Source organism: Equus caballus, chromosome 21 (genome assembly GCF_041296265.1).
Source record: "Equus caballus isolate H_3958 breed thoroughbred chromosome 21, TB-T2T, whole genome shotgun sequence".
NCBI classification, from domain to species: Eukaryota; Metazoa; Chordata; class Mammalia; order Perissodactyla; family Equidae; genus Equus; species Equus caballus.
The window spans coordinates 72582886-72596618 of NC_091704.1; the positions used below are offsets into that span (position 1 = coordinate 72582886).

The 13733-nt window shown below is 54.7% G+C and overlaps 1 protein-coding gene across 3 annotated transcripts in view; it reads right to left on the bottom strand.

The window, feature by feature from the left end:
- The window catches only part of AHRR (aryl hydrocarbon receptor repressor), an 82453-nt gene that overhangs the window by 37214 nt on the left and 31506 nt on the right, over positions 1 to 13733 (bottom strand). For 2 of the 3 annotated variants that reach the window (XM_014734950.3, XM_023625908.2), the window contains exon 4: positions 10776 to 10882. In XM_014734950.3, the coding sequence (XP_014590436.1) occupies positions 10776 to 10882 (107 nt within the window). Of the gene's footprint in view, positions 1 to 283; positions 1179 to 10775; positions 10883 to 13733 lie in introns of those variants that run through there. The other variant, XM_070246167.1, reaches the window with a different exon arrangement.

Sequence of the window (13733 nt, forward strand, 5' to 3'; positions counted from 1 at the left end):
GCTAAACCCGCATGCAGGAGGAGACACTCACTGGGCAAGGGCCCCTCACGCATGCCCGCAGGAGGCACGCTCAAAACAAAGTGCAGAGGGAGGACGGAAACATGGACCCACAGCACAGGACCACGAGACGGCTGGAGCGACCGTGATATTGAGGAAACATAACTTAGTGACAAAACGGTTAAAGTAGAATGCGCAGGGCACCCGGAGCCTCGTCCGAGGCTGCAGGACTTCCTGCTCCTGCTCGGGATCCACCTCGGCCCGGCGCGCTAAGCCGCATGCTTACATAACACCCGCTCTTGGGCTTCCCCGCGCCGACGTCAGCTGCTGGCTTCCGCTCACAGGCTCGCTTCCGCTACCCCGTCCTGATTTAGCTGTGTCATAATTCTGCCGAGATCCACGTGCAGGGTCTGTGTTATCACCGACTCTTCTCAGCTGAGCCGGGTCTGAGCCTTGGAGCACTTCACAGCCCTCGACAGCTTGTGGGCCTGGAGTTAATCGATGCCTGTCTGTTGACTTGCTCACAGGGCCGCTGACGCCCCTGCGATCCCCGACTTGGAATAACCCTCCCTCTGCAGGCATCCTGTCGTCTCCTGCGGGCAGGCCGGCTCCAGGTCCCAGGTCTGTCGGCATGGTTCTGGTGGCGAGATCCTCCTAGAGAAACCAGGCGGAGGAGGGGAACTTCTGAGACCCACGGGTCTGCGGCCGTGGTTCCCCTCCCCTCCGGCAGAGGTGGGGAGTGTGTGAATCCCAGGTCAGGTCGGATGGCTTCCCTCAGGCTTTACAGGCCGCTTCCTTGCGGCCTTCTAACCTCTGGTGTTCCTCTCCACAAGTCCAGACTCCTCATTCTTGGTATTTGTCCTGAAACCACTCCTTCTCTCTGGAGCACTGAGGATCTTCTCATTGTCCCCGGGGGTGTGGACAGTCACGAAGGCGAACACCCTGGTCCCTTTCATCCACCGAGCCAGTCGTCCAGGGGGACCTGGTGGGCGGAAGCTCAGCCCCCAGTTCTGGGAAGTCTTCTGGGTTGCTTCCTTGATGACTTCCTTCCCTCTGGTCTTCTGGAACTCTGATTACGCAGGCCTCGCTGATTACGCAGGCCTCGGGGTCTGGCAACCTTCCTGGCTCCTCTCCATTCCCCACCCATTTTTCTTTTCTCTTGGAAACACGGCTTCAATTTCTAAGTTTCATTTTTGAGCTCTTTTTAAATCTCTGCACATTCCCTTTTATAGCAACCCATTTTCCTTGTACTGACACAGTTCCTCCACTTGCTTCTCTGGGAGCCTCAGCATGGCCTGGTCTGTTTCTCTCTGCTTCTCCTTCTGCACATCTGCTTCCTCCCGGATCCTGTGACCTGTTCCCTCAGCCTCTCTCCTGAGGGCTCACGACCCTGGGGGCACTCAATCTAGGAGCGGGTGCAGGATGGCCCCAGGAAGCCAGGTCCCCACGGTGGAGCCTGCGTGCTGGCCTTGGTGCCGTGTGTTCTGCGGGAGCCTCGATGTGGGCACCACTGGCTCCTTCCTCTGGGCTTCCAGCTGCTGGAGGGGCCGGCTCTCCTTATGCCCTGAGGTGGGGCCGTGCTGGGGCCTGGGGTCTGCTCCCGTGCGTGGCGTCCACTGGCCGCATGTCGGGGCCAGGAACCCCATGTTCTCTGCACTGGGATAGCCAGCGCTCAGCCCTTCCTGGTCAGGTTCCAACAGTCGTGTGAGCCGGGACTCGTGGCGCCCGTTGCTCACCCAGAGCCTCCAAGCCTTCCACCTCAGAGCTCCGGTGGGGCCTGGGCATGTCTTTAATCTCTCAATTCTCTTCAAGAACACACGTCCAGAGTCTAGGGCCTGGTCACCACTGTTAAACAACGTCCACGCTACTTCTCTTCTTTCGGTTTCAAGGACTTCACATGAAATTATGAAGCCATCACTAACAATGCCTGAATTCATAGCTTTTTTCCTTGAAAATCTGCCCCTTTGGCCTGACCTGCTGGTGACTCTTGTTCACCACCCAGGTGCCTGCCACCCCCCACTGCCTTTCATCCCTTGCTGCCCCTGCCCCCATGAGCTGCCCAAGGGTCCCACACCTGGGCCTCCAAGGGCTCCACCAGACCCTCGTCAACACGTCACTACTTCACGCCATGGCTGGTATCCCTGAGGAGCAAGCACTGCACCCAGACCAGCCACCACATGAACCTCATGCCCTGGGACATGCTGCCTGGTGGCGCCCCCAGAAGGACCCATGTCCCTGGTCGGCCCAGCCCGCCTTCCCCTTTAAGCGTCGCTTACTCGGGTCCTTGGCCCTTGGGCTTCCAACTGGGCTCCATTTCACCTTCTGTGTGAAACCCTCTACGATGCTGATTTTGCCGTGAGAATCTGTGTCCTTGAGGCACCAGCCCCGGCTGGCCACAGCACCCTCCAGCCACCTCCCTGTTTCCATCTGACCAGTCCGGCGGTGGGAACTGAAGGCCCTGAGCCTGACACAAACCGCCGTCCAGCCTTCCCCAGTGGCTCTGACGTTTGACACCAAAGCCCCGGGACACTCTGCAGAGCCTGGAGGGTCACCTGGCTCTGTCCTCAGCTTGGCTGACAGACGAGGCTCTGACACCAGCTCCTCATGCTGGCAGGCCCCCGGGGGCCCCTGGAGCAGGGCAGCCTCAGCTCAGGGCCCATATGGAGCCCTGGCTCGGAGAAGACCCCGCTGCGCCAGCCTAACCCTGCACCCTCCAGAGCCCCACAGGGAGAAGCCGGGAGACCAATCCCAGCTCCACTCTTCCTAGGATGTGACACCACTCTGTGCCTCAGTGTCCCTATCTGTAAAATAGAGACAATGACAGTATCTGCCTCAGAAGGCTGCTGAGGGTCAAATGAGTCCATGTGCTCCGCAGCTTGGAGGTGGCTCTGGCAGGCGGTGCGGAGTTCTGGCTACGACAGCAGCTCAGGGCACGGGTTTTTGGAGGTGGAGGAGGCCTGAGTTTCTGCCCCAACCTGAACTCCCGCCTGAAGCTCCTCCCCTACAATATGCATCATTGTACTGGGCTGAGGAGTGGCCTCCAAATCCACGTCCACCTGGAACCTGTGAAGGCGACCTTATTTGGAAATCGGATCTTTGCAGATGTAATTAAGATGAGGTCACTCTGGATTAGGTGGGCCCAAAATCCAACATGGCTGGCGTCCCTGTAAGAGGGAAATTGGACACAGAGACACACAGGGAAGACTACCAGCCGCCAGGTGGGCACAGGGACTATGCTCTCCCCTGGAGCCTTCTGGAGGAGCCCAGCTTCCGGAGGCTGCCCGCCTGCAGTGGCTCATGTCGGCCAGCCATCTCGCATCTCTCTGACTCTTCATTCTGACTGCAGCCAGGAAAGTTTCTCCACTTTTACGGATCCTTGTAATTACTTTGGGCCCACTCAGATAATCCAGGATCATCTCCCCTCTAAGGGCCGCAACTTTAGTCACGTCCACACAGTCCCTTTTGCCATGTAAAGCAACATATTCAGAGTCTCCGAGAATTAGGAATGTGAACATCTTTGGGGGCCATTGTTCTGCCCACTGCACAATTGAAAATTACTGTATATACTACGAACCAGGACATGAGAGTCATACTCAAGGGAAAAGACAATAGACAGATGCCAATTCTGAAAGGACACAAAAGGGGGAATTATCAGATAGGACTGTAAAGCAGCCAATACGCCATCCTCCATGCAGGAAAGGGAAGCACTCTGAAACGAAACAAAACAAAAAGTCTTAGAAGAGAAACAGACACTGTAAAAAAGAACTAAATAGAAATTTTAGAACTGAGGAATAAAATACATGAAGTAAAAATTTCAATGGATGGGCTCAATCGCAGAATCGAGGTGACAGAGAAGAGAGTCAGTAAAACTAAAGATAAACCAACAGAAATTATCCAATCTGAGAGAGGAAGTATCGCGGAAAAAGTGAAGAGAGCCTTGAGGACCCTTGCGACAATGTGAAAGTCTAACATTTGTGTAGGTGGAGTTTCTGAAATGGAATAGAAAGAGATTGGTGCAGTAAAAAGGATTTGGAGAAAGTGGCTGAAAGCTTCCCAAGTTTGGTGAAAGACAGAAATTCTTTCAGAACAAGGAAAATTACCAGGAATAGAGGCATTTTACATAATGATAATGATAGAAGGGTCAATCCATGAAAAAAACATAATAATCCTAAATGAGTATGTGCCTTACAACAGAACTCCAAAATAGATAAAGTGAAAATAGAAGTGAAAGGAAAAATACAAAAATCCACAATTATACTAGAAGACATCAACTCTTGTCTTTCAGGTTGAGACTGGACAGAAAATGATCAAGAAAATAAAAGATGAACATTATCAATCAACTTAATGTAACTGATGTTTATAGGACCCTCACGTGGCAGAAGGGGCAAGGATCTCTCTGGAGCCTGTTTTTATCAGGGCACTGATCCCATTCATGAGGGCTCCACCCTCATGACCTAATCACCTTCCAAAGGCCCCACTTCCAAAATCCATCACATCAACATATGAATTTTAGGGAGACACAAATATTCAGTACATAGCAAAATTCAATGAAACCAATAGTTGTGTCTTTGGGAAAAAAATCAATAAAACTGATAAACCTCGATCCAGCTAAGGAAAAATGAGAGAAGACACAAATTACCAATGGAATGAAACAGGAAACATCATGACAGACCCTACAGACATTAAAAGGACAAAATGGGAAAACTATAACTAACTCTGTACCCACAAATTCAATAAAGTAGATGAAATGGACCAATTCCTTGAAAGATACAAACTACTAAAATTCACACTAGAATAGGTAACCTGAATAGTCCCAAATTGATTAAAGAAATCGAATTCATAGTTAAAAATCTTCTAAAAAAGAAAACTCCCAGACAAGCTGTTTTCACTAGTGAATTCTACCAAACATTTCAGGAGGAAATAACATCAATTCCAGAAAATAGAAGAGAACACTCTCAACTAATTTTATGAAGCCTGCACTACCATGATGCCAAAACCAAACAAAGACATTACAAGAAAAGAAAACCACAGAAGAACTTCTCATGAACATGAACACAAAAATCCCCATAAAACATGAGCAAATTTAACGCAGCAATATATACCTAAGATCAATCCTAGGCTTGCAAGGCTAGTTCAACGTCTGAAAATCAGTCAACGTAACTCACCATATCAACAGATTAAAGAAGAAAAACCACGACCATCTCAACAGACACAGAAAAAGCTTTGACAAAATTTAATATCTGTTTATAATAAGAACTCTCAGAAAACAAGGAATAGAGGGAAATTTCTTAATCTGATATAAGGCATCTACAAAAAACAAAACAAAACAAAAAATACAAGCAGAAACTAATATCACCCTTAACACTGAAAGACCAACGTTTTCTCCCTAAGATGAGAAACAGGGCAAAGACATTCTTCCTCACCTCCCCTAGGACTGCAAGTCCTAGAAGCGAAAAAGGCAAGAAAAGTAAAGCACGCAGACTGAAAAAGTAGATATAAAACTGTCTCTACTCTCAGACAACATGATAATCCATATAAAAATTCCCACGGAATCTACAGAAAAGCTCCAAGAACTACTAATGAATTCAGCAAGGTCACAGATACAAAGTCAACCTAGAAAATCTAATGTATTTCTATATACTTGTCATGAAAATTGAAAATAAACAACAGTTCCATTTACAACAGCAACCAAAACAGAAAATATCTAGGTAATAAGTCTAAAAATATTCACAGGATCTGTAAACATGAGGAAAGTAATAAACGACCTAATTAGTGGAGAGACTGTGCTCACAAATTGGGAGAGTCAGCACTGTCTGGCTGTTAGTTTCCCCCAACCTCACCTACGGTTTAACACGATCTCAATGAACATCCCAGCAGGAATTTTTGTAGATATCAACAAGCTAATTGTAAAATCTATATGGAAAGACAGGAGCTAAAATAGCCAAAGCAATTTGGAAAAAGAACAAAAACTGTAAGGTTCACGCTACTTGATTTCTGAGTTTTTAGATGTGACGCCCAAATCATGATCTATTAAAAAATAGATAAATTGGATTTCACCAAAATTAAATAGTTTTGCTCCTGCAAGCTCTTGTCAAGAGAATGAAAAGACAAGCCACAGACTGGGAGAAATATTTACAAACCATGCATCCTGCAAAGGACACACGCACAAGACACACGAAGAACTCTAACCTCAGAGTAAGAAAGCAAACAGCCGACGTTTTTAAATCAACAGACAGTTCACAAAGGGGATCTGTGGATGGCAGGTAAAGACACAAGGAAAGATGCTCAGCATCCTTAGTCGTAAGGGAAATGCAAATCAAAGCAGTAATGAGGCTCCATGTCTGCCGAAAGAAGTGGCTTTGAACACAGGTCACGCTGTGCGGTACCAAGGATGTGGAGCCACTGGAACCCCGTTCCCTGCTGCGGGGGACGTGACATGGCACAGCCACAGTGTGGCAGCTTCTTAGAAAGTCAGAACACACTTACTCTACCATCCAGCCGTCACACACGTAGGTTCTATCGAAACGAAACAAAAGTCTATGTTCAGAGAAAAACCTACCCGTGACTGATGACCACAGCTTTATTCACAAACACCAAATCCTGGAAATACCCCAGTGTCCCTCAGCGGTCAGCTGGGCAAGCACACTGAGGTACGTCCGCACCACAGAATGACAGGAGCCACTGGTGACCACGTGCAGCCACATCTAGCAAGGGGTTAACAGCCAGACCCCAAGGGGTCTGTGCTGCAGGGGTCTGCTTATGGGGCATTCTGAGATGGAGGACACAGCCGCGGTGGCGGGGGTCTGGGAGAGGGTCTGACTGCAAATGGGCACCACGAGCAAAATCTGGGGCGGTGGAATTGTTTTGTATCTTGACCACAGTCGTGGTCACACCATGCCACCAAAAAGAACGAATTTTAGCATGCATAAACTTAAGAATAAGTGTAAGAAAGGTTACGGTGCAGCCCCAGTGCGGCCACAGCACACCTGAACTCCAGCTGGGTCAAGGGTCGGGGGCTTCCTGCTCGCCCCCAGCGGACCAAGGTTGATGGCCCCTGCGAGCAGGTTGCCCGTCCGCACTAAATGCCACACCTTACAGCCACCTTAAAGGTAGAAATAAAGCCTGGGGCACCACTCTCCCTGCACATCTGACAAGTGTGCTTCCAGAACCTTCCATCTCGTCCCGCCCCATCCGTCTGCTGGTTTCTTCTCTAGACAGTCTTTCCTCCTCTCCCCCAGTCTCCCACCCCCCATGCCTCCTCTGTCACCTCTGTTCCCAGCACCTGCACTAAGGTGCCCACTGGACAGCAGCTCAGTCATCTGCTCTGGCTTCCAGGGGGAGCCGAGGGCCTGGAGCCACTGAAGGCGGATGGTGGTCCCGCCCCAGCCCCACTGGGCCCCTGGACCAGCCCCAGCAGCTCCAGAGCTAGGTTTCTTCAGTTGCAATAACAGACATCGGACCACAGGCACTGTAAAGTCTGTGCAGCTCTCAACGTTCTATGAATTTCTGATGTCCTGCCATAAACCTCTCCTTTTTCCCACTTTATCTTCAAGAGATTGAAGATTGGAAATAAAAGCTGGGGTTTTCTTGTTATTGCTACTTGATTTGATTATTTTGCTGTTTGGGAATATTTTTAAACTTCAAAAAGAGTCTCTAACCACAAAGTTTGGGAATCGCCACACTGGAAATGCTGTGCAAGAGACGCTCACCTTATAACCCCCACGATTCCAGTCAAAGGAATCTTCCAGAGACTTCCTGGGCCACAGAGCATGCTGAACAAGAGGCAGTGGAACGAGGCTTCAGGCTCTGCGGGTGGAGTCGGGGGTGGGGGCACCACGCAGCCTGGCGAGGAGCCGGGCGGGCAGCTGGGCAGCATGACAGCCTGCTGAACCAGGAGCAGACCCAAGCCCTCAGGCGTGGGCCTCTTCCTCAGAAAGTCCCAGCGGAGGGTAGCTCCAGGGACACCGTATGCTGGGCAGCAGACACAGAAATCAGGGCAGATGACCTGGCTGGGGCGCTGCCCTCCCCTCTTCCCAGGCCCCAGGAGTCAGGCCTGGTCATTTCCTGGGCTGCAGCCTCAGCCAGGACCACCATTCATGTCCTGAGGCCCCAGGGAAGATGCGGTCCATGAGCAGAAATGCGCAGAAGGGCGCCCCGTGCAGGCAGGGTTGCCTCCGAGGTGTGCGGCTCTGCAACACCGGCCTCGCGGGCTGGGACCTGGCGGGCGGGAGGAGGATGCGGGTGAAGCAGCCCCTGAGCTCTGAGCAGAGGTGGGTCGGGCACCCTGTACATATGCTTCCAACCCACAGCTCAGAACAAAAGTTTAAGAAAGATCTTATGACTAAGACTTTATGATTAAGAAGTTATGATCTTAATTTGGAACACGAATAAGAAAAAGAGCAACACAGTTACCTTTTGCCAAGAGTAAAATTCAAACTGGCACACATTTTCCAGCTCCGTTTTACCAGCACCGACAGGAAAAAGCAATTTTAAAGGAAAAAGAATATTTAAGAATCTGCTTTGTAAAGACCTGGTAAAAGATGAAGTGTGGACTACTTCCTCTGCTGAATACACAGGGTTTCCCAGAGCGCTGTGACGCCCATGCTCCACTCCAGACGGGGCGAAGCGAGACCTGCACCTGCTCTGAGGCAGGAGCCCCCAGTGGCTGTCACACTGAGGGTTTCCATGAGATTAAACACAAACCAGCGAGCACAAAATGTACTTCCTCACGTATTTTTTTTAAAAGGAAATGATTTATAAATTAATTGATCCTCATGAGAGTACATCAAACTCCTCAGCAAGGGCAGAGGCCTTGGGGGCCGTGGTGGTCATAGGGGTCATGTGGGGGTCATAGGGACCATGGGGAGTAGTGGGAGGCCATGAGGGTTTGTGGGGTCCCTGTGAGGGCTGTAGAGGGTCATGGGGTGTCCATGTGGAATCTTACGGAGTCATGGAGGGTCACGGGGGGCCATGAGGGGGCCATGCAGGGTCAGAGGGGTTGTGAGGATCACAGGGAGTCACGGAGGGCCATGGGGTCCCTGTGGGGACCATGGGGGTCACTGGGGTCATGGGGATCCATGGCGGGCAGGTGGAACACAGCACTGCCCAGCTCTGTCTAGAGCCAGCACCTCCAAATCCTATGCTGCAATCACCTCCCTCTCTCCTGAAATCCATCTCAATGCTTTCCACCCATCTGTCTATGTGTCTATCTGTCCACCTGTCACTCTTACGGGGCCCCACTGTGCTTGGCCACCCACCTAGGTGCTCAGAAATGGGTGGGCTCAAAGAGCTGGGCGCAGGTCACAGACAACGGATGAAAAGGTGCAGCATGAGTCAAGGGAGTCAGAGGGACAAGAAGTCACGGGGCAAGGGGAACTGGGGACCTGAGACGACTGAAGCAAGACAAGCACTGGGGGGCAGGGGGATTTGGGGGTGAGGGGGGGCCTGGTGAAGGCAGAGGCAGGGTGGGGAGAGGGACGAGAGGAGGAACAAGTTGGCCAAAGCTCACTACTGCGAGGCAGGGCCACTGGTCCCTGGAGATCATTACTCCATCCTCTCTTCTTTGTAAGGTTCAAAATTTCTAATAAAAAGTTGCAAGTGAAGAGGGGGAGGGGGTCTGCTCGCTGGTGGGCTCAGCAGTCCCTCTCCTGCCGTCACCATGAGACCCAGTGTGGGCAGCACAGAGAGTGCAGACCAGAGACGGTGACAGATTTCAAGGCCTGAGATGATCAGAGGGTCACGCTGGTTGAACAACTGAACGTGCAGGACCCCGTGAACAGGCGCACCAAGGAAGCAGCCAAGAGGATGGAGCCGAGCAGCGAGGGAGGGCCCTGGGCTGAGCGGGAGGGGCAGCCCTCAGGGGTGCAGGTGCGAGGGGTACGTAGAGGAGACACTGAGATAATTCCAGTCATTGGGCACGAGGCAGGGAAGGGGCCCTGCAGGGGGCCGGCCACGAGGGACAGACAGGCTGGCAGCAGCCAGGACTGGGGCTTCCCTTCAGGATCTGCCTGGGACAGGTCCTCTGGCTGCCAGGGAGCAGGCTGGGGTGCAGAGAAGCCGTCTGCAGGGGCTGCTGTGCAGTCAGAGGGCCTCGGCTGCTGGTTACGAGCAGCTGACAGAGGCTCCTCTCCCTCCGCCTCCCACCCTCGGATGGCCTGCATCTCGGGGTCTCTTGGCAGCAAACCCTCACTTTGTGAAACAGCAACTTGATCAACCAGAAAGCTCTACTTGGCCGTCTTATCTTGCTTAACACACTGACCCACAGCTGTCCCGTGTCGCCAGGTCACAGGCCCACAAGAGAGGTCAGGGGAAGCAGTTCAGAGTCCCAGGGGTGGGGTATTTGTCTCAGGTGCAAAAGCCAACCCAGCTGGTGACATCCAGCATGTGTGATGTCAACAAACCCATGGGCCAGGCAAGCCCGCCAGACCCTGAGAAGCTTAATGCACAATTTTCTGTTTTCAATTTGAAAAAAAAAACCTTGCTTAATTTTTTATTACCTTCTCCTACTGACAAGTAAAACCAGAAAATGCAGAATGAAAAACAAATTTCAGATCTGAACCCCGTGGGCCTGGGGGTCATCAGCTGGCTCTCTATGTCCCAACCTGCTGGACTTCACCGGGAGTACCTGCTGTCCCACCCAGGGCAGTCCTGTCCCCTCCCTCAATGCTTCTTAGAGCCTGAACTCCTAGTGCACATAAACAGTCACAATCAAAGGGCTCAAAGACGGGGGGTGGCCTGCACACCCCACACTGGGTGCTCGCAGGGCAAGGGGGGCTCACCTCCAGCAGCAGCCGTCCCTCCAGCACCGAGGACCCTTCGTGCAGACCGCCGTCTCCTGGCAAGGGGGCACCAGCCGCCGGCTGCCACGGGCACTTCTCCTGCAGGGCTGTCAGAAAACAAGGCACGTGAGCAGGCTCCCGGGCACAGTCACACTTGCCTCGTGTCTCCCCAGCTCTCAGCCCACGGTTCTTGGCTGCCACCCTTTGCGGGCAAAGCCGAGTTCCACGCTGATGTGTGATCTCCTCGCCACCTGAACGGACGCACTGGGGCAGCTCGGCCTCCCAGGGTGGGTGGGGCGGGGCAACAGGGGAGAGCCCCGTGTGTGACATTCGGGAGATGAGCCCACAGAGCTCCCTGAAACTGCCCTCTGCCCCTCCCACAAGCCCCTCAGAACCTGCCAGGCCTCGGGGAACCCCCAGGGGTCCCCACAGCGTCTCTTCAGAGACCCATGTGCAGGTGGGTCTCCAATCACAGCGTTGTGGGTCTGGGTGAGTCTTAAGGCCCCTGGGAGTCCTGCCCACCCTGACCACACCTGTCTGTCCGTCCTGGAGCCGCCCGTCAACTCCCCGCTTCCCGTATGGAGCAGCCCACACCCCAGGGTGCCCACTACTGCGCTGATGCTGGAGAAGGAGGAAGGCCCGCACAGCCACCTGCCCTGAGATGCCGACAGCCCCCTGAAGAAGGGGTTTTCCTGGCACCTCTCCATCCCCACACCCAGGCTGGCTTCATCTCCACACTGGGCTGAAGAGCTCAGACACACAGACGTGCAGGTCAGACAGACAGACGTTCACATGCCAGCTTGCAGCACTGGTTGTGGGACCCCCAATGCCTCTTACAGTGTCCTCGTCAGCACCCGGGAATCAACCCAGGGGCTGCTGAGAGGACGGGGGCAAGGGGGCCTCACTGCCTCGCCTGTGGAGGGCTGAGGGTGGGGCGTGCTTCACAACTTCCCCTTGTTTCTGGAATCCGAGAACTGAAGCTCCAGGTGACCTCAGTGCAACCATGGGTCAGAGGGCCCAAGGGCAGTGGCCAGAGCACCTGTGAGAGCCGTGGGCTAGGGATGAGACAGCAGGTGATGTTCCCTGACCAGTGGGCCTGCTGCCTCCCTCCAGGCGGAAGGCAGGTGCATTCCAGGAGGCAGGAACGTCACTCCTGGGATCCCCGGAGAGGGGCACCCTGCCCTCCTAGGGAAACCACCCCCCATTCCTGGTTTTCAAGACAGTGGAGCTGAGCCGGGAGCAGTCACAAGCGGGACAAGTAGAGGGTTACTTTCAATCCCTTTCGTGCTGCACTCCCTATATTCAGAGGTGGAGGGAAGCTCTCTCTTCCCAGAGTGCAGGAGCCGCAAACAGACCAGGGGAAGCAAGGGCACCAGGCCCCGGAACTTTCCGGTCTCAGAGTGTCCCAAAGGCTGAGGGGGTGCTGACAGAGGGCCCCACAGGGTCCTGAGCTCCTGGAGGCTGAGTGAGATACAGGAGAAAAGCACGGACCTGTGAGCCTCTGGCACAGTCATGTCCTCCACTCCCCCCCTTCCCTCTCCCCCCTCTCCCCCTCCAAACCCCCCCTGCAGCCCCACAGTGACGTCACAGGGGCCAGGCCGGCTTCCCCCCCAACCCGAGGGTCCTGCCCTGCTGCTGTCTCCACAGGGCACGGCGCTGGACCGGGTGGGAGGGGGCCGGAACCTGAGCAGCGCCTGAGGGGGATATGGGGCTCAGCGAAGCACAGCAGCGATGCCGGGGGTCAGGGGCAGGCCCCCCACCTCGATGCACTCGGGGTTGCCTGCCCACAGACCCAGACCACCAAGGCTCCCCGCCCAGCAAACTCCATTGCAGAGGTCGCCCATTCCCGCCCCAGCTCCAGCCGGCTCCCCACCCCAAGCCCCCAACACGTCCTGGAATTGAGGGAAGGGGGGTGGTTGGGGCTGCACTGTCCCCGCCTTCCTGTCCTCGCCCCCTGCAGATCCTGTGGGCGGGGGATGCTGAGCCGATGCCTGTGAGACTGCGACGGGGGGTGATGTGACCGTGGACGCTGCCCCAACCCCTGTGATGCGCACTGTTCGCTCTCAGATGCGCGGCCCACGCAGGGGCAGCGCTGGTGGGCGGGAGGCGCCGGGCACGCCCCGCCCGCACTTACTGGAGGTACAAGGCGGGGGCAGCCCCTCCTAACTTCTCTCCCGTCTGCACCCAGACACCCGCCCCCCAGCATCGTGTCCCTGGACCCCCTTTTAACTTCTCTCCCCTCCCCGACAGGTCCCTGCACCCGGACACTGGCGCCCCAGCATCGCGTGCCCCCGCACCCCCACTTCCCTCCTCCGCAGCCGCATTCCGGCGGGCACGCCCGGCGGGGCTCCTGTCACGCGATGGGGCCTCAGCCGCAGTGACAGCCGCCTGGACCCTGGCCAGGGCCTCGCGTGCGAGCAGGGCGGCCGGCGTGCCCCACCCCCAGGCCTGTGGCAAGCCGGGGAAACCGAACGCGCCGGGAGACCGTCCTGCAGGGCCGAGCAGCGGTGGGGGCGGCTTTCCGGAAAATCCATCTGAGCTGAAGGCGCCGGCCCCCTCAATTCCCAGGTCCCTCAATTCAGGGGTCTCAGGATGCTGAAACGGGTGACCAACTCCAGTAGAGTGGGGCGCACAGCCAGGGTCTGGGGGCTCACCAGGTCATTCCTCTTACCCGTGGATGAAGGCGATGACACAGCCACAGGGCCATGGGGGGGGCATCTCAGGAGGCAGAGGAGCCCCCAGGGCCCCTCCAGCAGCTCTCCCTCAGCTCTACACTGAGTCTGCTGCAGTCTCAGGGTTTTCTCCTGGGGTACCCTCCTCCCTTCTCCCTGGACTCCTACTCCTCTCACTGAGTGTCTGACCTGGGAGGGAGCCCACTGGAGAGGGCAGTGGGAGGGGCCGCCACCTCTGGGAGGCCCCTGCAGTCAGACACAGCCCCACCACGGGGCGTGCCCTGGG